Raw genomic sequence first — 26,013 nt, 5'->3', positions numbered from 1 at the left:
GGTGTAAATAGCGGGTCATTTGAAATTTTGTCAGCGTAAATGCGGGGAAGACTTAACATTGTAGAGATACTTAAATCATCGGGACTTGACGAAAATGTCGCAAATTGCGGGAAAACGTATATTGCGGGGGCGTAAAAGCGAGGTTCTACTAATTTCATTTGAAATTACAGACATTTAAAAGTAATTTCTCTCACTATGTAAGCTGGATATATGGATATGCAAAGGATAAAATATGTAAAATAGGTGAATTTAGTCAATACTCCATGTATATTATTGCTTAAATTATCCCCGATTAATAATATCTTAAATTTAGGGCAATGGGAGGGCCACTGGAAGCATGCCTCTCAACCAACATCAATTATTTGACGTTAAAATAACACTGATTTCAGACGTCACGTTTCACGTCACAATAACATCACGTTTGTAAAAATATAACACCACTTTTGGCTATAAAATAACCCCAACTTTTGCATGTCCCTATATTATAAGTGATTAACCATCTTCAGTTTCTAATATGCAATCAGCTCAAAGATGCAAAAAAAATTAATTTTCAACAAAAAATACATAAAAATTGTTTTGAAAAATGAATGAAAAAGCATCAAGGCCAAATAAATGGAGCTGCTAAAAAAGTTGCAAAAATAGCTACCTGTTCATTATCCTTTCCAGAAAACTTTGACCGAGGTGTCATATTCCAATCAATCTCATCAATCCTGTATGTCTTGTTATTGTACCTTGTCAAAACAGTGTGACCCATTACTTCATTGGTCACTTTCTGTTTATAATTCCCTGGATTATCCTGTACGATACGGTTCCTGAAAGATGACAGAAATATTTAGTTTATGAACTTTTCCTAATTATGAGGAATAAAAAAGGCAAAACACGAAATTAAATGTCAAAGTAAAATTTTTAACTACAAATGGTATTCATCCTAATTTCAGCATCTTCAGCATTTGTAATTGGATAAAAATAATACACTAAGAATGCCATGATAAACTGAGCACTGTGTCCAGCATGTTTGAAAAAAAATTGAAATTCAGGGATTGACTTACATAGTATCCAAAATCGTCATGGTCCTAAGGACACGATGAGAATTATCTATGCACAACTTCACTCCACCTTCATATTCGTCCACGGCAGTTACATATCCCGGCCACACTTCCAGTCTGAAAATGAGAAAAATGGTATCATTTCATGGTGTACCAAAAATTGGTAAACATGAAGAGCTGGTGCCGAACACCGAGGAAAAATTAAATCTGCTTGGTACTGACTTATTACTAAATTTTACTTCTATTTTCTTCAAGAACTACAGCCATTGATAATATTGAAATTCTAGAGAACAAAAAAAAATGAATTATTAGCCATTAAACCAACTCAAAAGTAAAAAATATGCTCACATCAGTCAAATTCAATGGAAACTGAAATATACAGAAAACTATCAGTTATACAAAGCAGGATATTACGAAATTTTCACCAAAACGAAGTGCAATTGTGGTCCCGGTGGTAAAAGCCTATGGTAAATACATGGTGCTATTCGATAATATGAAGTTTTAATAATACAAACAGCTTCTTTAATTCTTTAAGTATAAACAATTTTTTTACTGCAAACAGCTAGGCAGTGATATAGCTTCCTTATATCATTATTGGAAGCTGTGGAAACAAAAACTGTGAGAATGCATTTAGCAATGACAATATCACTTCGTATTATCGAAACTTTATATTATCCTGCTTAGAAAAATCGAGAGTATACTGTATTCTATGCAATACTTGCAAAACAGGAAAACCCTTATCAAGCATTGATGGGATGCTGACAGATCCAAAATTTAAATAATTGATTGTACACGGCAAGAATAAAAACATGTAGAAAATTCTAATTCATATTTATGCCATGCATACTCCATATCCTGCACATTCATGCCAAAAAAATGTTTCTTTATACAAGAATGTCCATAGTAATTAATGAAATTGGCTAAAATTATACTAAGCAACACTCAGTATTTAGGCAAAGGAAGAAGTAAGAAAAGCGTATGAACAAAGTATTTAGTAGCAAAAAATTACTTACTTGTGGGCTGGAATTTGCGAGCAGCATTTCGACAAGTAAAAATGCCTACCAATTCGAGTCATTTCAAGCGCTGACATAATGCGCTTGAAGAGTACGTTGTACAAATGAATAGTATCCTTCATCTTTGAATACCGCTTGAATATGATTTTCACATTTACATCACTACCATCAGTAGGATGTTTCGATGCCAGGATTGTCTAAAAATGAAAATAACCTCAAATTACTTTAAATAACCGATAACTACAGACAAAAAACTAAAAAAGTACAACTATTTAATAATCACATAATCCACATAACAAATTATATGTATTGTAATCACACGCATTACATATAATATGAAACTTGGCAACTAACTAAAACAAATTGACAAGCTTTGTAAGAAATTTATTAAACCATAATTTTTTTAGTTATTTACAAACCAAGGTAAGGGAATCTTACATGTGCATGCAAATAATTATTACCATATGTAAAATAAAGCAAGACATCAAGAGTTTGAGGAGCACTATTGTTTTAGAGAAACAACATATTTCAATGCAGCATAGTACAAAAAGGCCTTCATTTCTCTGTTAGATTGTATGCTTTAAAAAATCCACTCTCCAACAGTATTCAAGACACTCCTATCTTTATAGAAAAAGGTAACCATTTTTTGCATCTAAACTCATTATCCAACTTTGAGCTCTTGTTATTTTCAGAGTTTTTGTTTACACGACTTGCAATAACAATGTAAGGAAGCTATATCAATGCCTAGCTGTTTGCAGTAAAAAAATTGTTTACATTTCAAGAATTAAAGAAGTCATTGCACAAAATACAAACTTCTGCTAACTTTGAAACTAATGATGAAATTGGCAATTTCTTGATATTGTTGTGTGCTGTAGAATTTAAGCAACATAGAAAACTTTAATTAAATACTAACAGTATAACCAACATCATTTGTTACTCAAATGAATTTTTTTCTCGGAACAATGGCAGCTCAGTCATGGGAGAGGGAAGAGGAAAGACCTACATGGTTGCGATCAACACTGCATAAGCTAACAGTTCATGATTCATATGCAGTAGGGATGGATGGATCCAGGATTTTTTTCAGATCGGATCCTTGATTTTTGGAGCCGAATCCTCTGATATTTTTGGATACAAATGTGTTTTTAAATTCCTGGTATAAAACAAAGTAATCGTTCAAGTTTCTTCCGGGTACATACAATCAAAGCATTTCTGTTTACTTTGCCATACACATTACACTATTTTTTCTGATTAAAAATCATTTTTGCAAGCTTTCAAGTTGTTTTTTTAAAAACACATTTATCATTACACACTAAGGATCTAAACCATTACACTTGCGTTAGGCAACGAAAATAAGAAAAATCTTCGGATAAACCACAGACTGAATTCAAATTTTCCTCACACGTTTCCCCCGAATTTTTAAACTTTCTCATCGCATGCTGACTTGTGTTTCACCTCCAAATGCTTCAGTTATGGTGAGGTGGAGTTAGCACTTCCTTGCAATAGTTTCACACCACAGTGCCCAAACATGGCATACATTGCTTCTCCTTAGCTCAATATAAATTTTTTTACACAATGAAAGACATATCTGTATATCATTAAATTGCAACTACACAATCTGCAATACAATTAACAGTGTATAAAACAACATTAACATTACGTGCAACGAGGTGCGGGAGCAACGAGAGGACCACTCAGCCAGAGGGAGGGTCAGGCAGCAGAAGCACGTGAAGGAGAGATGTAGCAGAAGGAGCGTGCTCCCTCTGTCTTTCAAGCAACAAGTCTACGAATGAGGGACTCAATCACTAAAACATCAGACCTTGCTTTAGTGATGTCGTTGCCTTCCAAGTGAAGGGGTGATATATGCAGTTGGCCTTTCCAGTCCGTATTTTTTGTTTGAGGGTGCTGATACCACACTTGTTTCTTTGAAAATTGTGCTGCTGGGACAATGTTGAATATTAGTATAGTCTAGTTCAGTTGCGTAACAATTGAGAAGGATGAGGGGATAGATCCCCCCCCAAAGCCTCAGAGAAATAAAAAATACATTTAAAACTAGTCAATTATTGATATATAATAACTAAATCTGCTTAAAGATAATACGCCACTGGCTTTGTTGTATCTAAAAAAAACTTTGTGTCAATCAATAAGAGCAGAAAAAAACCTAAACACAGTCATAAATGCATCGAGTTTGGTTTCATTCTTTTTTGAATCTCGTTCATGTCATCCAATTGCCGAAAGCTGTCGAAACATCTTCAGGCCCAGTAAGTCACTCACTTAGCACTTGTCCTCCAGAAATGGTGAATTGAAGCAGGTAGGATGAAAATGGTCAGTGGGATGGGGTAGCGATGAAACACGATTACATTGTTCCCATGTAACTTGATATTTTCCTTTGAAGATAATGATTTAGGGTCTACGTTGTCTCAAGAAAAAAATATGAGAGACGCGCTGATGGAGACCAGTAGGTGGCTTTTTGAAATCTGTGACGTAGTTATTCTCCTATAGCACTGATTGTGAGATTCCCCGATTGGTTGCAATGGTTCATGAGTAGGACAAGCATTGCAGTGCAACGGTGCATGCAATGAGATGATACCTCTTATGGCACGTGGCATTCACTGAAGCATTCATTTAAAATTTCGGATCCATATCCCATGTCTTCAGCGAATTTGGATCCAAAGTATCCAGTGAAGGGTTTATCCGCCGATATTTGGATCCGAGGTATCCGATCCGACCACCCCTCATATGCAGCCATTGTTCTGAGAATCAAAATGCACACTGTGACATCTACTCACATCTACAAGGAACCTTCCCTTTCCTGTTAGCTTCATTCTTGTCTCCCTCTCTAGACAATGAAAAACCTACATCACACAAAGTATGGCTATATATCAATCAATAATGAATACACTACTGATACCCTACTTGAATACTCCCAAAGTACCTACATTAATTACAATATACTAGAGATGTGCGAATAGTATCCGCGAATACTCGAATACCTCGAATATTAGTTAGTATTCGATATTCGAGGTTTCGAATAGTTATGCGAAAAGTACCGCCTCGAATACCTCGAATACTTTGAATTTCGCGTCATACACTATCGCACGTACGTCGTTGGTAGTTGACTCGGAAAAATGTAGAGATATGTAGTCATTTAGTGCTCACAGCGCCGTTTTACGCAAGTTGACGAATTACATCAAATTCGTGGATTTTAGCGGTGAAAAGAGTTCGACGAGGGGAACCGAAAATGGTCGGTGAAAAAATCCGAAAATCCCCGATTCCCCCCACCAGGAGAACCTCAGTGCCGTGGGATAGCAACCTTAGGGCATTTCCCACGATCCGCTATCCCCCTCCATTCAGCACTTGCCTCAACCACTCTGACGCTTTCCTCTTCTCCGAAATCAAACAAAAGGTCCCAGCTCGCGCAGGGATCGCATTACGAAGACCCCTGCTCCGAAAAAAATATCGAGTTACGAGAACAATAAAAACGTGTTTCACGCCCTCCCCCCTTTTCTCACCCACTGACCTTTTTCTGGCTACCTGCTTCGAAGTTCCCCATTTCTGGAGGTCAACTGCTGTGTGAGTACCGCGGGATACTTATATTAGCGCATTTCCCAAGATCCGGTATCCCTCTCAATTCAGTACTAGCCCCCCTCTGTGGCTTTCCTCTTCTTCGAAAAAAAAAGGTCAGAGCTCGCGCAGGGATCATATTACGAAGACCTTGGCTTCGAAAAAAATACCAAGTTACACGAGAACAATAGAAACGTGTTTCAGGCCCTCCCTTTTCTCCCCCACTGACCTTTTTTTCCTACCAGCTTCGAAGTTCCCCATTTCTGTAGAGGTCAACCGCTGCATGAGTCATCTATTAGCACAAAAGGTGTCTAAGAATGACTTTCGTCAATTGATGTTACACCTTTATTGAATTGAAATATTAGTAATGTGCGCGTAATTTCAAAAAGAATAAGACCAAACACGACGTATTTCTGAGTTTATTTAAGCATTTTACGCAAAGAAATAAATGTCAAAATAGGACGGAGACTTAGCATTCTGGCGAAACTCGATATGAGCAGCAGAGCTTCTCCGAAGTTGATGAGGTATTTTTTTCCGAAAACATATATCAAGTTACAATTTATGAGTGGTGCTATAAATATTTATTGCTACAGTCACAGACGAAGGGATATTTTCTCAGAATATTTGTTTTCTCCCTGATAGCAATTCCAATTCATCTTCTTATCTCATGAGAACTCCGAAAGATGGACTGAAAATAATTGAATAAAATCCGGTGGAAAAGAGCTTGTATTTTGCAAAATGCCTCAGATTGTCAGCTAGCCCTTGGCAGCAGGAGTGGGGGTAAAGCGATGTTAGTTGAATTAATTATATTATTGTTTCCATAAAATTAAAATATTCATTAATCAGCTAAATTCCTGTTCGAATCATTTAAAGGAAATCAAAATTACTCCCCAAAATCTTGTGTTGCCTGCTGCATAGGCAACCGAGTCAAATAATCCAGCATTCATCATTTAGTATTCGAGGTATTCGAAATTCGAGGTATTCGAATATTCGAGCAATGATTTAATATTCGAATTCGATATTCGAATTCGAGAAATCTGCTATTCGACCCATCTCTACAATATACAGATTTTTTTATTGATTCATTGGTTTCAAAGTTAGCAGAGGTATCAATTGTTTACAACAACCTCTTTGATTTTTGAAGTGAAACATTATATTTACTGCAAACAGATAGGAAAAGATACCACTTCCTTATATCATTACTGCAAGTTGTAAGAACAAAAACTGGGAATAAGCAGCACTTTAAGTTGGGCAACACGATTTTTCATGCAAAAAACAGTTACTTTCTTAAGAAATAATTTAGTACAAGAAATACAACAGGGCTGAGGGCTTGTTACAGTATATGAGCCAGCCTAGAAATAAACTCTCTTCTATCCTTTTAGTTGCATTGAAACTGATCACTTTGATTAGACGATACATTTCATCAAACTATAGTGCCCAGTTTTTTTACAGACAGTACATGTTAAAGCTGTTACAAATAACAAAGGATAGACTTAACATTTTTCACAAAATGGCAATAATTGTATGAAAAAATAGTTCGCAAGTACATGATAAAAATTTTATGACCCATAATAGCCAAACAAATGTCACCATTTAAGGCTGATAGTAAAATTTCACCAAGGAAATGTCTCTAAGTTACACTGTCAGGCATTTGAAAATCAATATGGGCTGAATTTTCATTAACTTTACAGAATACTCACATCAGGCAACTTATGAGGTAGGTAGAGAACTACCCCATCAAATGTCTTAGCTCTACCAATTTTGTCTTCATGCTGGAAAAGTAGAGCTCTCCTAAACTTCAGGAAATCAATTCTTGGTTCAAATCTTACTTCATACTCAAATACTCCCATACCAGGATTTATGTTTAGGTTTATGTAATTACATGTTGCTCTAACTCTGAAATAACAAAAAAAATAATCACCAAATGAAAATTGTTCCCACTAACAATAACTCAGACAAAAACATGAGTTAATGATGCTAAACACTTTAACCCATTCACTCCAGCTTGTAAGTTGTAATCTTATTTGAATGACATTTTTTTCTTTCAACTTCTATTCTTTTTAAGATCCCGTTGAATGACTGGTCCCATTTTTTATTGCAGCACACATTCTCTGCCATTTGGCAAGGTCCACAGTGAATAGGCTAAATAATTACATAAAAGTCCCCAAAAACACTTGTCAAAAAGACAAGCAATTGGGAAAACACTATCATGGGAAGACCTTTAGTGTAGGTCCCCAGATGGGGACCATGACAAATGGTAAATATTCTTACTTAGCATATAGTGGGGTAAAAATCATAGCCCCAGGAATGCAAAAGTCATTAATTTCATACTCCAGTGGTGAAAAACATATTCAGATATTTCTAGATTAAAAATAGCAAATACATAATCATGTACGAGACAAAATTATTAATAGAACTTATTCAATCTAATCTTTATAGATAGATAAAATATTTAGATATTCAGGTGGTCCTTGACTTTCGTACACTCTACTTCCGTAAAATTCACACTTTCATACATTCCAAATTGACACGTCTTTTACTTGACTTTTTCTCATTTTTGGTATTTAATTTCAATTACAATTACAGCATACTCCCGATTATCCGGGCTAATGATGGGGAGAGACGGCATGAATAATCGGAAAACACGGATATTCCAAACTTTAACATTAATGTCTTTTAACGTTCATAATCTACATAAAACAAACAATATATTTTTATTAATGTAGTTATTCTGTTATTTAAGAGTGCTTCGCGGACTCATTGAGAGCTTTCTTCGCCAGTTCGCAATCTTTTTAGCGGCGGTAACATGGTTGTACTCGCATTATTACTGCTCCACGTAAGGCCTGGTTTCGAAAACCACACATTCGTGGCTGTGTGATCACGGATACAGAAAAGTGGATTGCAAGAATGCTTCAAAACCACTGCTTGACATCGGAAACTACACTGTTAGGCACCACACCACGTAGTCACGTCTCACACAAGTTGCCCGGGTTGCAACTGCTGTGGGACGTGAATCCGTGATCATGGAGCGCGGTCATGCACTGTGAGGCTCGGATACAGGAACACCATGCTCCCGTGAATGCAGCTAGCGCACGATCGCTTCCGTTGTATGAAGGGGATTCTAACAGAAATAATAAGCCCGGAGTATCCTAGCATTAATGCCGTAATTCCAATGATTTTGCGTCCAATAAGAACAAGAACATATGCACCAATTCTCAGTGGTACCATAGAGTTCATCGGAAACCTTAGCGCACACACTACAAGGTGATAACTTAATAGCCAAAAGTCCATGTTACATGAAAATTGGTACTAAACATCCAACTTTGCAAAAAGGTACTTGAATAATAACATTAAAAACCTTAGAAATAACAGAAAAATGAGAAAAATAACAGACTTTTTCAGCAAATCAAGGCAAATCTAAAATGATATGCTACTTACAATCTTCCACAGGTACCATGACGAGATTCAACCCTAGCATTATCTCCATCATCACTACAGGAATCTCCATTTTTCAGTCTGGTTTCTTTTACTTTTTCGTGGCTTGCTGAAGTGCAAGCATCCCCACTAGGTAAAGAAAAAAATAAGAACATGAATGCACCTATACATAGAGTAAATTAAAAATTACATAATATTTAACTTGCATCTTTCAAGCCCACAAATGCAGAGGTAATTCAGAGCAAAAATATTTTTCTACTTTTAACTCAAAACATTCCAGATTATAATTTCAATACATAAGTGATGTAAGGGAAATTAAGGATCAACAATGTAGCCAGGGAAGTGGAAGGATGGTAGAAAAGTGGATGTGTTCCCAAAAATTTCATTCCAAATATACTGAGTACATACACAATATGATTGGGTAGAGGCACTTATTCATAATCACACTTGCCCATGCTTTTTGAATGAATAGAAAAATGTCCAATAACATTTAACGTTTGAAGAACAACATTTTAAAAAAATTAATGTTAATAAACGTTTAGTAAGAAAAATTATGGTTTCTACTTAAATTTGGAACTAAAATATTAATCTTCCGTCAAAATTTTTAGTTGTGATCGAGCCATGCAAGTATTCCTCACTAAACATGAACTCACTAACATTTTTTACTATAGGCCATTTCACACAGTGAATGATCATTCAAATGATCTTTTGAATTACAAGGAGAATGATTTCGGTGAATTTTAAGCAATAATATACATGGAGTACTGACTGAATTCACTTATTTTACATATTTTATCCTTTGCGTATCCATATATCCAGCTTACATAGAGAGAGAAATTACTTTTAAATGCCTGTAATTTCAAATGAAATGTTGCTATTGTGAAATTTTCGTCTGAGATTTTCCTATTTTTGGCTACTTTTAAGACATTGCGTGAATGCTGTTTAGACATCCTTTTGACGAACAAGTCTCCTTATTTCTAATGAAACACTTACTTGCAATTTTCCACAAAAATAAAATTTTTACTACGACTTAAGTTTCGATGATACTACATCATTTTCAAGAAATTGTAAGTAAGTGTTTCATTATGAATCAATTCCACTCCATCTCGCTTGATTCCTCGAATTTTCTCCTTATTTCCTCGAATGTGTTAGAGAGTCGTCTCATCGGAATGCGGCCTGAATTCCATGATGCAGTGCCGGGAACAGTATCCGGCAATAAGTCGTTTCAGCTGAAAGCTGCCTCAATGCAGCTCCGTGCGTATTTCACGGCACACCGCCGGTTTTTATCGCTTTCAGACGAGCCGGCTTTGCTCCGACTGTCATCAATGGCATGTCACCATTCTTTCAAATGACCATTAGTTTCAATCGATGTCTTCAAACTAGTCGAATCGTGTAGTTGACGGCATGACGTTGTCAACGGTCAGCAAGGTGCCCATTTCAATCCGATCCGGCGGTGTCCCGTCTATGGCGTGAAATACACACAGTGCTACCTTGAGGCTGTTTTCAGACATGATGACTTTGTGCCGGCCGCCATTCACAAAACGGTGCCGTGAAATTCAGGCCGCTTTCAAATGAGACATCTCTCTTACTGCGCTGTGGCATAAACGGTGGCCCACGGAAATTCATCGAGTTGGAAAGCAGTCAATGCAGTGAAAAAATTACGGCTTGAATATATGCCTCGAAAAACAAATTCGTGGAAAAGGCATGAGCAGAAGAAAAAAATTATGAAAATCGCATCTAAATTGGTGAAAATCACGATCAACACAAAATTCGTATATACACGGGAAAACCCCGGAACTCGTGTTAAAATATGTCACCACATTTGCGACTTATGCATGTCCCTACTCATGGATGATAGGCAATATTGTGATTTCATGGGTGAGCCAATATGATATAACAGCTCGTTTTTGTTCTACTGTGTTCATCAAATAAACAGAGATTTTGCCATTAATTGCAATTCTTGCCCCAAACTTTAGCGTTCAAATCATGAAGTATAGTTTCATAATTGCAAATTAAACTATATATATCAAAGCAATCTAGAAGGAAAAAGACCTTTCATTCATTATATATCCTGAATGTTATTTCCAAATTACCCTCTATAGAGAATTGATGCTCTCTCAAAGTACATAATAATTATTTGAGCTATTGCATGGGTTACTATGCTTCTTAAGTTTTTAAATATGATCTTAAAATTCTGAGGTGGTGCCAATGGTAAGATGGATACCGTGCACTCATATCATTCAAGCAAATTAGAACATGCTTGAAATTCCATTCAAATGGTCATTCGAAAACAGGAAATTTCAGTTTTAAGCGGTGAATGATGGTCATTCACAAGATCATTCGAATGTTAAATTCACCGTGTAAAACCGCCTTAACACACAATTTGGTCTAAACAATTACTCTCTTTTATTTCAAGCAAATATCGCTGCTTTACCTCAACTATGAATCCACTCAAACTAATCACATCATCTCTTACTAGTGTCATTAAAAAATGGAAAAGCAACAAAGAAAATACAATAGCAGCAATAAGAATTGCAGGTTTTTAAGTTTAATTTTTCAATGGTGGCATGAGGTGGGCTTAAAAAAAATTAGTACATTCACTCATTCCTCTTGCTCTACAATCGTACCTGCAAGGTACTGAAAAGTATTCACCGCTAACATTTGTTCAATTCAAAATGTAACGTAAATCAATGGATCAGGGAAAGGCCACTCCATCAGGCCTATCTTTTATCTTACAGCTACCGCATTACCTTGACCAACATTCCAGTGAAAACAACCTTTAAGATAGCTGTGCACGTTTCATCAAATTTTCAGATACATTCTTTAAGAACTCACACTTAAACTCAGCCCTTTAAGCTTAATATTATTGACATGTCAATGATAAAGATATTAATCATTAATAAAAATGATATCACTCAACAAAGGCACATAACTAGAGGGAGAGAAGAATAAAAGGAGTTTTCTCTTGAATGAAATTTAGAATTTTTCTTACCCAGGGCCAACGGCCAACTTAGCCAGACGAGATTCCAATAAGTTTTCATATGGTTGACGCAAACCAGATTGTCCAGATAAAGCCTGAAATGAAATTTTCCCATTGAAAATTTGTTGCTTTTTTTCTTAAAAATATTTAACTAAATCTCACAAAATGATTACCTCAACACTTGGTGGTTGTGGCTGTGCACGATTGGCATCCAAGGATTGGAGGATAAGCATTCCTCGTCCCCCTCTTCCAACTGGCCTTGTGGGAAGGGCAGCAGGAGGAGGTTCTGGCTCTTCCGCAGGCTGAAAATTTATCATATATCAACTTATTATGTCTGAAACTCAAGTACACGGACACTTATAAATATAAAATAAACTGCTGCCAAATTGGAGATATCAGAGAGATAACTCAAATATGAGATAAGAGATATGAAATTTCAAACTGCCTGACTTTCCAATGAGTGCTTGAAGGTTTCTCCTGAACCTCATTAAAAATAGGCAGCAAACTCCATCCTAAACAGTCATGGAGGAAGTTACGTCTGTCCAAGAAGGTCATGATATTGCTAACGACGATATGCTTAAGTATCTTGCCTATAATCGATGATAAAAACTCTCTCTCTTAAAAATTCTTATGACATATACATGACAAATCACAGGAGAATGATGCTGTTTTTACATAATTGTCTCAGGGAAATATATGAAACATTGCAATATTCATTCACATGGTACTGTTCTTGCAATGCAGAATTTTCTTGATATTCAATGCAAAACAAGTACAGGAAGGCGATCCTACGAGAACTTCCGAAAGAATAGTAATTATGATTTTTCCACAGAGTGCAATAATCCTGATTGCTATTATCTACTTGCCTGGTAAGCATGTTTTTCCTGGATAGCAAATTCATTTTTTGTGATCCTTGTATGTGGCAGAATTGTATTAAAAAAGTTCTACTGTATTTCAAACCACATGAACATAGGGTGTTATCCACAAATTTAGAACCAATTATATTTTGACTCTATTGACGGCTATATTATCTTGGGGTAAGAGCTATCTTATTAACTTACATGAATTCTGGTTTAAAGTATACCGGGACTAGCCGCGGTGATAACTTCTACGGGAGTCACCCGCAATGCACAGTCGTGCGAAAGATCCACAGAGAAAAAATCATTCGCCTTGACCGGGATGTCCCGGGACCGGGACATTCATTACATGAATTCTGGTTAAAAATTCGATAGTCTTTGGGAAAACTACACCAACATGTATTTGTAAACCCGGTTTAACTGAAACGGATGGTCTAAAGTACTTTAACACTTTCCTGACAATCTGCATTTCTATAATAATTTTCAAAAACAATAAATAGATCAAAGGGGAAGCTTCACCAGCCAGTCTGTTGTTGATACGTGTAAAAAATTTATCATCCCCATTCACAAAACCTACAATTTATGATTCATTTATTCCAAATTTCACCTGAAATATTTATCCTACATTAACACATATATTGATGATCTCAAAAACAGTCAACATTTAAAGCAATACAATAGCATTTTTGATTCCTTTTTCATTTAAATTTTCCTCAAGAGAACACAATAACTAAAATGGAAAGAGGTGGTGGAATAATTGTTTACCTCTCAGTAAAATCCAATTGCATAAAAAATTTCAAAGTAAAAAAAAAAACTTCATCATGCCACTATTGGAAACTTAAATGCATAGACCAGTTTTACTCATCACTTACTCTTTCATCTCGTTGGCTGTTAAGCAATTCCAGCAACCTGGCACCTCTCCCTCCGCCACGGAATGCCATTATTTAGCTGAAAAATTATGAAACACGGATTAGTCACCTCAAGTAAAAGTGAAACATACAATTAACTTCTTCAATCCACCCTTAATCACATGCCTTGAACTATCATAATACCCTTATGGACCTAACAAAATTTAAGCATGTGACCAAGGGTATCCCTGCATTGCTTAAATCTTTTATTTTGAAAAAAATTCTAACGTAACACAAGTAATTTGACCCCTGACTATCTTCATGAAAGAAAATCTTGAGATATAACTTGTTTTGCTGGGCAGAGATAGGTACAACCATTGTTAGTCAGCCACAAAAACCTGCCTTAAACCCAACTCAGCAACCACCTTACACCCTGATTACATAGAAAGAGTCAGTCATTGTAATCCTGCCCTTTATAAGTCTTACTACATGCCAAACTTGAGAAAATTCTACAGGTATCATTTGCCTAGAAAGTCTACAATCGTCCATTAACTTATCTGATTGAAGAGGAACTAAGTTTTTGCCAATGATTTGACTATGCAACAAATTACATTTGAAAAATACTAACAATTCTTAGGTTGGCACAATTTTAATAAGTTTTGTTGCGTGTTTTACCAATTCCCTCAAAAATAATTTTAATTGCTTCCGTGGACTAGGACCAAGGCTCTCCCTTTCAACAAAATTAATTTTTGAATAAGATAATTTACCTAGCATCACGCTTAGAAGAATAATACCAATAACAAAGACTCAAGAATTTTACACCTTGAAGTGTTGTTTATTCTCCAATCAAGCAGAATTATATTAATTGGACATAACTTATAACACCTGACGCATCATAATACAAAAAATGATAACGTAAAACCAGATCATGAAAACAAAACAAAATGAATAGCTCATGAAAACAATCAAAGTTAATAATAACACAAAGAAAAACAGGGTATTACCAAAAACTTAGTTCTTCAGTCACACATTTATCAAACATTCTTATAAAATAGATAAGAGAAAAAATACTAGTTTCAACACGGCTATAACAATGCCTTATTGACAAGATAGCAATACTGAAAACATTATGATCAGTTTGTTTATTTGGCAAGCAGCTAACTATGAATACCAAGGAATGCCAATCTCTAATGTACAAGACCAGTTGAGCTTACTAACCAATCCATACTTGGTAGCACATGACCAATGATGCTGAAAAAGCTGTTGCTCTCCATTACCCTTGTTAACTAATTAAATTGTACTCCCACACATTACTGTATACTCTCAGCCACCCACAGTTAATAGAAAAGCTGCTGTACTCTATCTAGGCGACATAAAACACATGTCTAATACTTAGAATTTTTTAGCAAGCGCATAAAATTCTTCAATGAATTGAAACTATAGAATTTATTTGTAAACATCAAGTTAACTTCTTGAAATGTGATGCTATCTGTTAACGTCTAAAAAGCTGTACGACGGCAGTCCAAGTCCAAGTATATTTCTCATTGTTGTTTTCCGCAGTTCCCAGCTTTGCAGCTGTCTCCTGGGTGTACGACGGCACTTGCAAGAATAACACAAAACAAAATTTGGACTACGTTTTGTTAGCAAAAATTTATGAAAATACTGAGCAATTCTCCAACAATTGTAAACGTTGACATACTTAGTAAAAGTTTATACACGTAGACTGGAGAAAAGCAAGTGACTTACGACATACACTACCAGGCACTAATCGCTAGGACATAAACGTGCAGTTAACTTATATAAATATTGAACATTAGCGCATATAAGCAGACTCTGCGCTATCATACGCGAATATTACTATTTCTTACAACTGCTAACTCTTACATAATGTTCGACATCAAATCTATGGACCATTATATGCCCTGCAATGCAACAATTCAGACTACACCAACTTAACGCTGACGTTAGAAATAGAAGCCTGTTGTGCAGGGATTCTTCAATCGAAAACATTGTTGGGAATGTGAGCATTAAAAGCAAAAGTATCCGCATACTGAACGACAGTCAAACAATTACTATTACTCTGTTGGCATACAACATGTACTTAACTATCGGAAAGGACAGTACTCTCATACCTTAACAATTAAAACACATAGCTGCTAGTGATATGACAGAAATTAATACTTAAATGACGATTATAACTTTTAATGCATGATCACGTGGGAGAGCGTTAGTAAATGGTTAACAAGGTAACCAATGTTATATTTTTTTCAAATGTTTCCCCTAAAAAACTATCATGCTGCGAAAACATTTAATTACTCCCCTAAATAAAGAGATGAAAACGCAAGCTCGTTCACATGTTTACACCACCGCAGCAAATTCGCGACAGAGATTATCACGAATTATAGGTCATGCTCTAATTCGATTCAATGAATGTTACCTGATGAAACAGCTTGAAGGTGTTACTAAATGTTGTTAATTCTGTTCAACCATTAAACAAATAATACTGCTAATAACGAAGCTAGGCATGTAAATCTCATGCCCCAGCCACTCAAGAACAGTGAAATCCCTTAGGCTCCGTGAAATTTGTCAATGAATGTCAATGAACGTGTCAACCACCATATCCAAATAAACACGAGTATTAACCGGAAGTGAAATAAGTCGAAGTACCACTCGAAGCACTACATTTGGTCAATAAATTCTCTATACACACGCTTAAAAATTGTAAAATATATTAAATACAAACTCAAGAGAAAATACAGTTAAAAAAACTACATTTTTTTATTGAAAACCCTATTTAACATTCTGGTTATGACTCATATTTTACTTACCAACGTACCAACGGACTACGATTTGAAATGTTTATCGTTGAGGACAATTATTGCAGTTAAGATATTTAGTCTTTACTCACGATGGGTATAAATTTATCCACTTATAAAAATTATTTAATTGAATGCTTACTTATACTGGTACTTGAACCCATGAAACGATGATCAAAGCTAAAGCCGTCGATTTCGACTCGCCTTTGCTCATCGCTTGAAGGTGTTACTCATGTTGTTCATTCTGTTCAATCATGAAACAAATAATTGTGCTTAATTCAAGGTTAGGTATGAAATAATATGCTCCAGCGATCCAAGAGCAGCACAATCCCATGGGCTGCTTTAGTGGCGTAGCTAAGGGGGCGGGGTCTGCACCACCCTCCCCCCCCCCCCAAATATAAAAACACAATTATTTTCCCATATAAAAGAAAACAAAATATTAAAAAATCATGAATTTACAAAATTTTTCTTTATCAAATGAAGTTTCTTCGATCATGAAAAGTGTTAAAAACTCATTACCTAGAAGCCTGTTCTTCAAAAACTTTCCCTCCTGGTTTTGGACCCCCCTAACAAAATTCCTGGCTACGCCACTGGGCTACGTGAATTCAATTATCAATGAATAAGTCGACCACCATTTCCATCACTTAACTCAGAAATCAATAATCTGCGTTATTTCCCCCCAGGAGCGCACAAAACAGCAACATAATTTTGAGTACTTAATTTATCCCAAATTTAATTAATTTATCAATGTATGTAAAGGATCAAGGTTCATAGAGTAAGTTCATACAGTCTAAGAACCTTGGTAAAGGATAAGCTAATTTTGCGCAGCTGCACCATGATAACATTTTTTTAAATACATGAAATGCTCTTCCAAGCTTTAACTCTTGCCAAAAAGGAAAGTGGAATACAATGTGCCTACCCTCATGGTGTCCACTATTGCCGGGATGTGGTTTTGTGAAATAGTCATGATGATATTGGCAGAGGATTACCGCTTAGTGAGGGAAATAGAACTCCAGAAGTGAAGAAGGGCAAAAACAGGCAAAATATTCTTTATATGACATAACTTTTCTAATTTTTCCTTCTTGGCACGCTGTGACCATGTTTCTAATATTTATTGGACCTTAAGGGTATACATGCCAAAAAAAAGCAAACAGGGGTCAGGCCGTTACTATAATTTTGCACACAGCAACAAAAGATAGCGTACATATGTACAGCACATTAACCCTTACTTATGATTGAATGCCATTTGAAATTTCCTTGTAATAAGCGAAAAAAGAATTCATTTCTGACTTTAGTTTATAAGATAAGCAACAAATATTTTTTTTGGAAAAAAAACTGCAAAAAGCAGTGGCTGATTGCTATGAGGGGATGGGAAAGGGTAGTTCTAAGAGGCCAAGGAAGGGCCTGGGCTTGCTCGAAGTTGGGCATCGAGGGATGACCACTCACCTGGGTCTGTTATCTTCGCTGAGGTCACTTTCCTCCACGCTGCACATATGCAGCTTTCATTTGTTTGCATCAGAAAATTGATGCCACACATGTGCTGCTTTCGTTCTTTCGCGAAGAAAATCCTCACCGCATATGAGCACCATTTAGCATGAAAGGGTTAACAGACTTACTTCACATGTAAAGCAGCACATGCCACTTAATGTGCATAAGAATGAAATTTAGAACTGGTTGGTTTTACATACCTTTTATAATCTTCCAGAGTTTCTGGAATGCAAAGATATTGCATGAATAATGCTTGATTTTTTTCTTTTTCTTACTGTAGAGTGTTATTTTAATGTATTTTGAATTGGCTTTATCTATTGCTAATTTGGCCAAATGATCATAAAATTTATTATCATTACTAATACTTACAGGTTTTTACCATATTCATTGCAAACATATTTGAACTGGTACTGAGACCACAAAATAATTTTGGTTCTGTCTAGCCTTCACTCCATCATTGCAATAGGACTTAAAACCTACATCCAGAAGTTACAAACTGAGACAAAAAAATCAAGTCAATAAATAGTATCTAGCATCACTCAGTTCATTCAAATTCATAATTTAGCATATTCCTATCGAGTATAATACATATTTTTTGAAAATTAAAGGTACACTCACTAATGGTAATCACACAAAAAAATTGTTCCTAAGACTTGAGAAATGGCAGTGGACATTTTTAAATGAATTTTTGCATCATATACTTTCAAATTTTATGAAAGCCATGTTGTCATAAATCACGTGACTGTCAATCTGATAAAGAGTGTAGTACACATTAACTTTTTGCAATTTCTCAAATTAGTATATGTACATGTACCACATGAAAACTGGTAGAGTGCATATTCTAGTTGCTATCACCGGAGTATAAAACAGATGCGCTTACTTAGAAAATTCTATGAAAGGAAATGAAGTTGAAGAAAATAAAAAAAGAGAAAGAGAAGAAAAAACATGAACAGAGAGGGTGGCAATAAGAAAAATCAAAGAAAGGACTTCATGTATAATAAAATAATATTTATAACAAACATTATACCAAAGTTTTCGACAGTATATAGATTTCTCATTGGCACATAGAAATGCATTACAGCACATGGAATGCACATGGATAATATTTAACATGTCAAACATGATAATTTGTAAAGCAACAATTACAGTAATTCAACATGGACTTAGAGAATTTGAATAGTGAATTTTAGAAACAGGGACACATCTCCCTTGATTACAAAAATACACTTTTAAAATTGCACTCCTCTCCATCTGGAGTCCAATATACATATAACAATGCACATATGTTGACTAAAACATACATTCATTAGAATGCGATAAACATTCTCATATATATATATATATTTAAATACATCTATAAAATCCCAGCAATTCTTTGGGGTTTTCTTTTATGTACATACATAAATAACATCCTTATTATTTTTTTCAACAGAGTTGACAAAGAAAGTAAGCACTGCTCAAGTCACACACATGATGATGTTAACTAAAAGATGAGTATATAATACACAAAATCAGTATAATTGTAGAGCAGGGAACCATAAGGAAGACCATCAGTGCATTGTTTAGCATAATTTAATGATAAACTTCATAAAAAGACTAAAAATTCGAAATTGAGAAAACATCATTGCCAGGATAACTTTTACTTTCTAATTTTGCAATAGTTAGTGAGGATTTAAAGCCAATAAATGTTTCGAAACACTCATCACTCACAGAATATTGTGCCACAGCTAAAAATGTACTAATTACATTTATCCTAATGTGCACAATAAATTGGCATTTGTCAGTACTTATTTCTAACATTAAATTTACAACAGACTATCTTAGAAATACATAAGTCAAATGCTAAAACTTGCTGAAGAGGCTTGGCTAAAATTAAACTCCATAATGCTGGGTAGGAAACATGTTTTCATCAACATCTTCATTCCTCTTAATACCTCGTATCTCTGACTGAAAAATACTTGACAGATGAAATTACATCAGACATATAAGAGTTTATCATGTTTTGGAGCGAATATGTCTTGCCAGGTGCGGACATGCTTGTTTTCCAGTCTGCTCTTGCATTCGGTAACATTTCCACGGAAGGAGCAACAATGTGAGTCGTAATGCTGATTTGAACAGATCATGGAATGTCATGATTTAGTCCATACGGAAATACTAAACGTGTAGAGTCTACAATTTCTCGGACGTACTCCTTTGGGAAGAAGCCAATCTGTAATGAGAATCACAAGTTACTTTTAAGAATGAAGGAACAATGAAAATTATCCATTAAATGAGTCATCTATTTAAAATAATAAACATATCGTATTTGAAATAAGACAAGAGTTACACAATTTTGAACAAAATCACTGGTTAGTTCAGTTCCTCAGCTACACAGGTTCCCAAGAATTTAATTTAAGAATGTTGTGGTCAGTAGCGAATAGCAACTATTAACTATGCATAAGATAGATATTTGTTTCCAACCCCTACGAAATTTTAACGGCAGCATGCCTAACTGCCATTTGTGATGCCCTCTATCACTCAGTGACAAGAAAAAAACAAGGGTCATAGTCTGTCTCCAAAAAAACCTTCATAGGTACGTTTGTAGTTCCTTCCATATTGTCAGAGGAATTTATGATTTTTTTAATTAGTTATTTTCATTATGATTCAGTTACGATCATAAATTACGTTGGATATGATTTTCTACCAGCGAATATTTGAAGTAAATTCTTTTCAGTCCAGCTGCCGTGCTCCATCATCTTTGCGGACGTTAAAATGGAAGACTTTTTATTCGTCATCAAGGCCATTGATGCCGGAGTGCCAAAAGTGAAAAATATTAAAATATATTCACAAAACAAGATGCATGTATAACAATACTTGACGTCAGCCAATTTTATTATTTTTTTGACTTAATAGGTATACTAGTAGTAGGATTACTAGGTATACTGTGGGTATAGATATCCTGTGGTAGGACCTTTATGCTCTGTTTCTTTACATTTTAAAATGGCTTGTGTAAACTCATCTTCCTTATTGCGCATTATTACGTAGATTTTTTTAATCGAATTGACCAGCAGACCCCCATAAGGCTACCATGTTTTTGTAGGGTGTAGGGCTGGTTCAGATGCCCTATATCAATCAGGGGCCATTTAGTTCCCAAATTGGCCATATGTAGGGCGAGATTGGTTTATGTAGGGGCTGATGATGTATCAAGGGTCGATTAGCCCTACAGGGTTGACTGAGAATATGGCTTTTGGATATAAAAATGTGTGGCAGGTTTCATTCACTTTCCTAGATTAAGATTGGCTTTAATTTTTATGCATGCCATGGTAAAAATAGAAAATATACTGTATTTCTCCGAATGTAGTCCCCCTCTGAATTTAGTCCCCCCACCCTAATTTTGAGGCTTCAGTTTTGGGAAAAGTTAAAAAAATGCGTTTGAATATAGTCCCCCCCTTTACTTTTACCATGGGCATTTATGAAAAAAAAGGGGGGACTATATTCAGGAATATATGGTAATTTGAAGTTAAATATGACCATACCTGATCATCAATTCTTCCTTTCCACCATCCCTTATGATCACCTTCCTTCCCTAAAACTACTAAATGCCTACCCCTATACAACCTCAGCTGATTGGTATCTGTTGGTTCAAAATCGAACTGTACAACAGCCTCTGTTCGTCCATATGGCCATTGGAGTTTCACATCCAACCTGTGGAATAGAGTAAAACAATGAAAACATGCATTTAACTGATCAACATTAATAATACCTTACATGTGCACTTCTAAATTCTAAAAATTGAGAAATTGGAAATTGAGAGCCAAAAACTGGGAAGATAACGTTATTTGCATGAGTGATAGATAAAAACTTACCCCACAAAATTTTCACCGAGGCTTGTCTGCTCATAGCAATCAACTAGATCTACAATTGAAGGAAAAAACCTCGATTCAGACAAGCAGTAATTTCGTGCTCCATTATTTTCCTTCTCATACACCTTCATATGCTTCACTTTCGAGTCAGTCCTGAAATATCAAATTTCAAAAAATGAGTGTCAATCACGCAACATTCATTGAGCACGGAGTACTTTTACGCACTCAATGTGGGACATGAATTCTGAACTTTTCTGAAAATAGGGCCCATAAAAGAAGGCACGCATTTTAAGATGATATCTGACTGAAGGTCACAAATAAGAATGGGAACCAGCCAAAAGAACTTCTGGGATATTCAGAGCAGAGAAAGACAAAACTTGCGGAGATAAAATGACCTCATAATTTGACGTGGCTGTTCCAGGTAATTAGTCAGTTCAGTGTGGACCATTTTAACTGATGCAGTCCATACTGAATGATAGAGAAGTGCTTGCAGGTCACATGTATAACAGGGGAGAGTGAAATGAGAATAGTGGGTGGTCTACTAATAGAAATACGTGAGTAGGCATTTACTGCATGCTTTGTCTGCTAAGCCATAGAGAGAGAATGGATTAATAGGTAAAGTTTATTCATTCAAAAGTCATAGATGACAAGAAACAAGTCAGGCATTAAATTATACATGATTACTCAAACATTAGGGATGAAGAAATCGAATACTTCCATCTTATCCAACAAAAAACACATGATTATCCTTGTTACAAAAGAAGTGATTTCGACAAGCTTTATAAGTGACATTAGTAAGAATTGTTTGTAAGAGCATATGGAGCATGCATGTAATTTCCATCATGACAAAAGATAATAAAAGTAGATGAAAGAAGAGTGAGACTATAAATTCTCATGTACAAGATTAATGTCCCAATTACGATACCTACTATGAATCATAAGCAGTATCCCATACATACCTCCTTGTAATGCAAATCATAATCATACCTCATTTAGCGCAAGGGATTCATTAAATGAGTATTAGCATTAGCTCATTTGATGCGGTTAAAAATTTGTCAGCTTTATCCCAATATGTAATTTTTTAATTAGGGAGCAAAATGATACCGTTTGGCATCTCTGAGTTGGACCCGGATGACACAAATTGGTGTCATCTGTAACAAACGTGTTGAGTACGATCACTTAAATGCTATAAAAATTAAATGAATTTCATATATCTTGAAGAAAAAATCCATAAACCAGAGATTCAGTATTCACCCTTCAAGCTACTTGAAGCCAATAACATACCCAGGCACAAATTCAAGCTATCGTTTCACAAATAACATTTCCATGAAAATTTGATATTTAATTCAAAAAACAATTTTGATGTTCCATATAAAGCAGTGTATACTGGATCAATTTAAAAGCTCTTTCATTAAACTGCCAACATTGTAAAACAGGATGTGCTATCTGTACCATGGTGAAAGAGTTGTTAATCCAAAGAAAATGTTTGCACTGTCAGCCTTCCAAGCCTCAAATATAAGAAAACTAGCTAAGTGACTTCATTCTATTTGTCTTTTTCACTCAACACCAAGGGGCACAAGCAGAACCTTCTGGAAAATCTATAAGTTGCTGAAAACTCAATAAAATGATAAATTTTGTGTGCATTGAACAAAATGGCCCCAGCCACTTTTCTTCCCACCTTGCTTGGAAACAAAAACTTCTTATGATGCTGAAAACCTAACCTTATTTTAAGGGCCAATCATGCAATTGCTTCCATTGCCTCAGTACCTATCCATATTTTTCCTTTCCCAGACACCATTACTCTCTCACTCATTGTGAACTTGATAAAGATGGTCAAATTGACAAAAATTGGTTCGATTTAAATAAAATTTATGCTGAAAATCACCACATAAGTAATTTCCTCTGTTATTGATAATAGTTCTATCAAGTTAAAAATGATAAATGATTAAATTGGAACATGTAACAGTTTCCCGCTTAATTTACTTGCTCACTAAGCATTTCATTGTTAAATACAACATTCTCAAGTGCTGGGTGTTTCACCAAGATCATCCTTAAATAAGTCCTTTTACTATTGGAGTGAGGGCAATGGGAATGGTGGGGCTTGGGTGTCGAAGAGTAGGAATAATGAGAGTTGATGGAGAAGTGGTCGTTTTATAGGGTCTTTGAAGGGGAAGGGGAAGAGGGTACCTCGTGCATCTGTAGCATTCTCTTTTGTTTTTGGTGGTGACCTCACCCAGAAATCTTTTGCCCCCTCTTCACTCACTAAGTAAAAGTTGGTTTGATTACGTGAGGGTAGAGCTCACCTGACTAAGCCATAAGCAAGTGAATTTCACACATTCAGGATAGAGGGGCCAGATCCTTTCATTGGGTCACCTGCACTTCCAAGGATTTTGTTTGGGGATATCCGTGTGCTTAATCCGGGATTCCAACTCATAAACCCTCAATCTTCAGCCAAGTACTCTATCAACTAGGCTACCATGCTCCCCCTCCAAAGACCCTTAAAAATGACCCTTTCTAAAACAACCCTAAATACTCCCACTCTGCAACACACGATCCCCACCCTTACCTCAAATATTTTAGATACTTGTTGGTATGAATGTATTATTGAATAATTTTTCACCTGCTTCCCGCGTGTAGTTTTCAGTACTTTCAACAGGAGAGCACGTACCTTGTTCCGCCTTTTTCAATGCCGTATTTTTTATGGCCTTCGGAATGGTGAACACATCTCTGAACTAGTATTGGTTCCGTAGAATGGGCCTTAGTTTGGCTGTAATTAATTAATATTCATGCGGTATTTTTCACAAGCCGTATATAATTCCAAAATTTCGCATTACTCAGTAGACGGGTCAGGTGAGGTAGTGGTAGCGTACGTGATTCCCACCCAGGGGGCCAGGGCTCGGGGCATCATCATGGCGGTTTCTTTTGTTGTCTTCATTGTGATCATAGGGCGTCAAGTTTTTCATTAATTTTAATTGCAGCAACCATAGACATGAGACAATATTTTTATCACCATAATGGCTTTAAGATATTTAAGCAGTGTCATTTCATCTTATTATGATTCCAAGGTCAATTGGCTTGTTTCGTCTTGCACATTTCGCATCAGTGTTACATTGCGCACTGTAGTGAGGTCTCGGCCAGAATTTACCATTAAATTTATCACAGCCTCTCTCTTCGATTCACATTTATCAAACCTACAATTCACGGAAACATCTAGAATGATGCGCTTGCTCTCATGAAGAATTTGAGATTTTGAATCTATAATGTGCTGAAAGGCCACTTTCAGAGGGTACGAATTTTTGCCGGTCGCCGTTCACGGCACGGTGCCGTGAATTGTAGAGTCAAAAAATAATAAAACACCTAGAAATGTGCAAAAATTGTAACATTATGATAACACCACCAAGATTTTCTGTACCTCCAAAATCACAGTTTTAACACAAATTTTAGCAAAAAATAAAACCACTTATACGGACCTCTACTAATTAGTAAATGGACATATTTTAGGATGATTTCGGTGAAACACAGAGCAAATGAGAATGTTGCAATTAACAGCAAAACACTGTGTGAGGAAATAAATTCAGAGAAAAACTGTGCAATATCTCCTTTAATCAATAGTTAGAATTTAGAACAGATTGCATCACAAAGCATACATGATAAGATCTGAGAATGTTTATAAATAAATATGTAGTTTTTGTATCAATAGCTACCAGTACACTTCCATCTCGTTAAAACATTATTTAGCATAAACCACATTTATTTTCTCCAAACATATCCACTAGTTTCTCTACTCCACTAAGTCTCAAGACTCAACACATTACAGTAGACTCTCGTTAATACGAACAACGTTATTACGAAGCAAATCGTTGGTCCCGACGAAAAGGCCTATCCAAGCTATAGTAAAAGAAACGTTATGACGAAATTTTCGTTATTACGAAATTACGAACCTTAGTCCCAGTCCCGGTCCCGGCAGTTACAAAATAAACTTTATTACGAAGTTCCACGCATAAGTCACAGCATTTAGGTGGATACTCACTACACGTAAGTTTTAATAATCCCGCCAAGTTTAAGTTCTTCTCGTGTACTGTGCCTAAGAGCGTCAATTATGGTTCTTTATGCAGTTAACACGCAAC

At 35.7% G+C, this 26,013-nt stretch overlaps 2 protein-coding genes across 6 annotated transcripts in view; both read right to left on the bottom strand.

Annotated features, from left to right (window-relative positions):
* Window positions 1–16,722, bottom strand: part of LOC124165233 (piwi-like protein Ago3) — a 48,562-nt gene extending 31,840 nt beyond the window's left edge. Inside the window, exons 1-9 of one of the 2 annotated variants that reach the window (XM_046542540.1) lie at window positions 16,699–16,722; window positions 13,765–13,840; window positions 12,209–12,337; window positions 12,048–12,130; window positions 9,059–9,184; window positions 7,321–7,516; window positions 2,060–2,256; window positions 1,050–1,163; window positions 647–812 (exon numbers count right to left, since the gene is read on the bottom strand). In XM_046542540.1, coding sequence (XP_046398496.1) covers window positions 647–812; window positions 1,050–1,163; window positions 2,060–2,256; window positions 7,321–7,516; window positions 9,059–9,184; window positions 12,048–12,130; window positions 12,209–12,337; window positions 13,765–13,833 — 1,080 coding nt within the window. In that variant the 5' untranslated portion in view covers window positions 13,834–13,840; window positions 16,699–16,722. Of the gene's footprint in view, window positions 1–646; window positions 813–1,049; window positions 1,164–2,059; window positions 2,257–7,320; window positions 7,517–9,058; window positions 9,185–12,047; window positions 12,131–12,208; window positions 12,338–13,764; window positions 13,841–16,177; window positions 16,373–16,698 lie in introns of those variants that run through there. The other variant, XM_046542539.1, reaches the window with a different exon arrangement.
* A 2,309-nt stretch (window positions 16,723–19,031) lies between these two features.
* The window catches only part of LOC124164874 (protein vav), a 47,075-nt gene continuing 40,093 nt past the window's right edge, over window positions 19,032–26,013 (bottom strand). For 3 of the 4 annotated variants that reach the window (XM_046542092.1, XM_046542093.1, XM_046542094.1), the window contains exons 15-17: window positions 21,890–22,039; window positions 21,560–21,728; window positions 19,032–20,253 (exon numbers count right to left, since the gene is read on the bottom strand). In XM_046542092.1, the coding sequence (XP_046398048.1) occupies window positions 20,164–20,253; window positions 21,560–21,728; window positions 21,890–22,039 (409 nt within the window). In that variant the 3' untranslated portion in view covers window positions 19,032–20,163. Of the gene's footprint in view, window positions 20,254–21,559; window positions 21,729–21,889; window positions 23,038–26,013 lie in introns of those variants that run through there. The other variant, XM_046542095.1, reaches the window with a different exon arrangement.

This window comes from Ischnura elegans, chromosome 9 (assembly GCF_921293095.1).
Source record: "Ischnura elegans chromosome 9, ioIscEleg1.1, whole genome shotgun sequence".
In the NCBI taxonomy this organism is placed as follows: Eukaryota; Metazoa; Arthropoda; class Insecta; order Odonata; family Coenagrionidae; genus Ischnura; species Ischnura elegans.
This window is presented reverse-complemented; position numbering and strand designations above follow the sequence as displayed.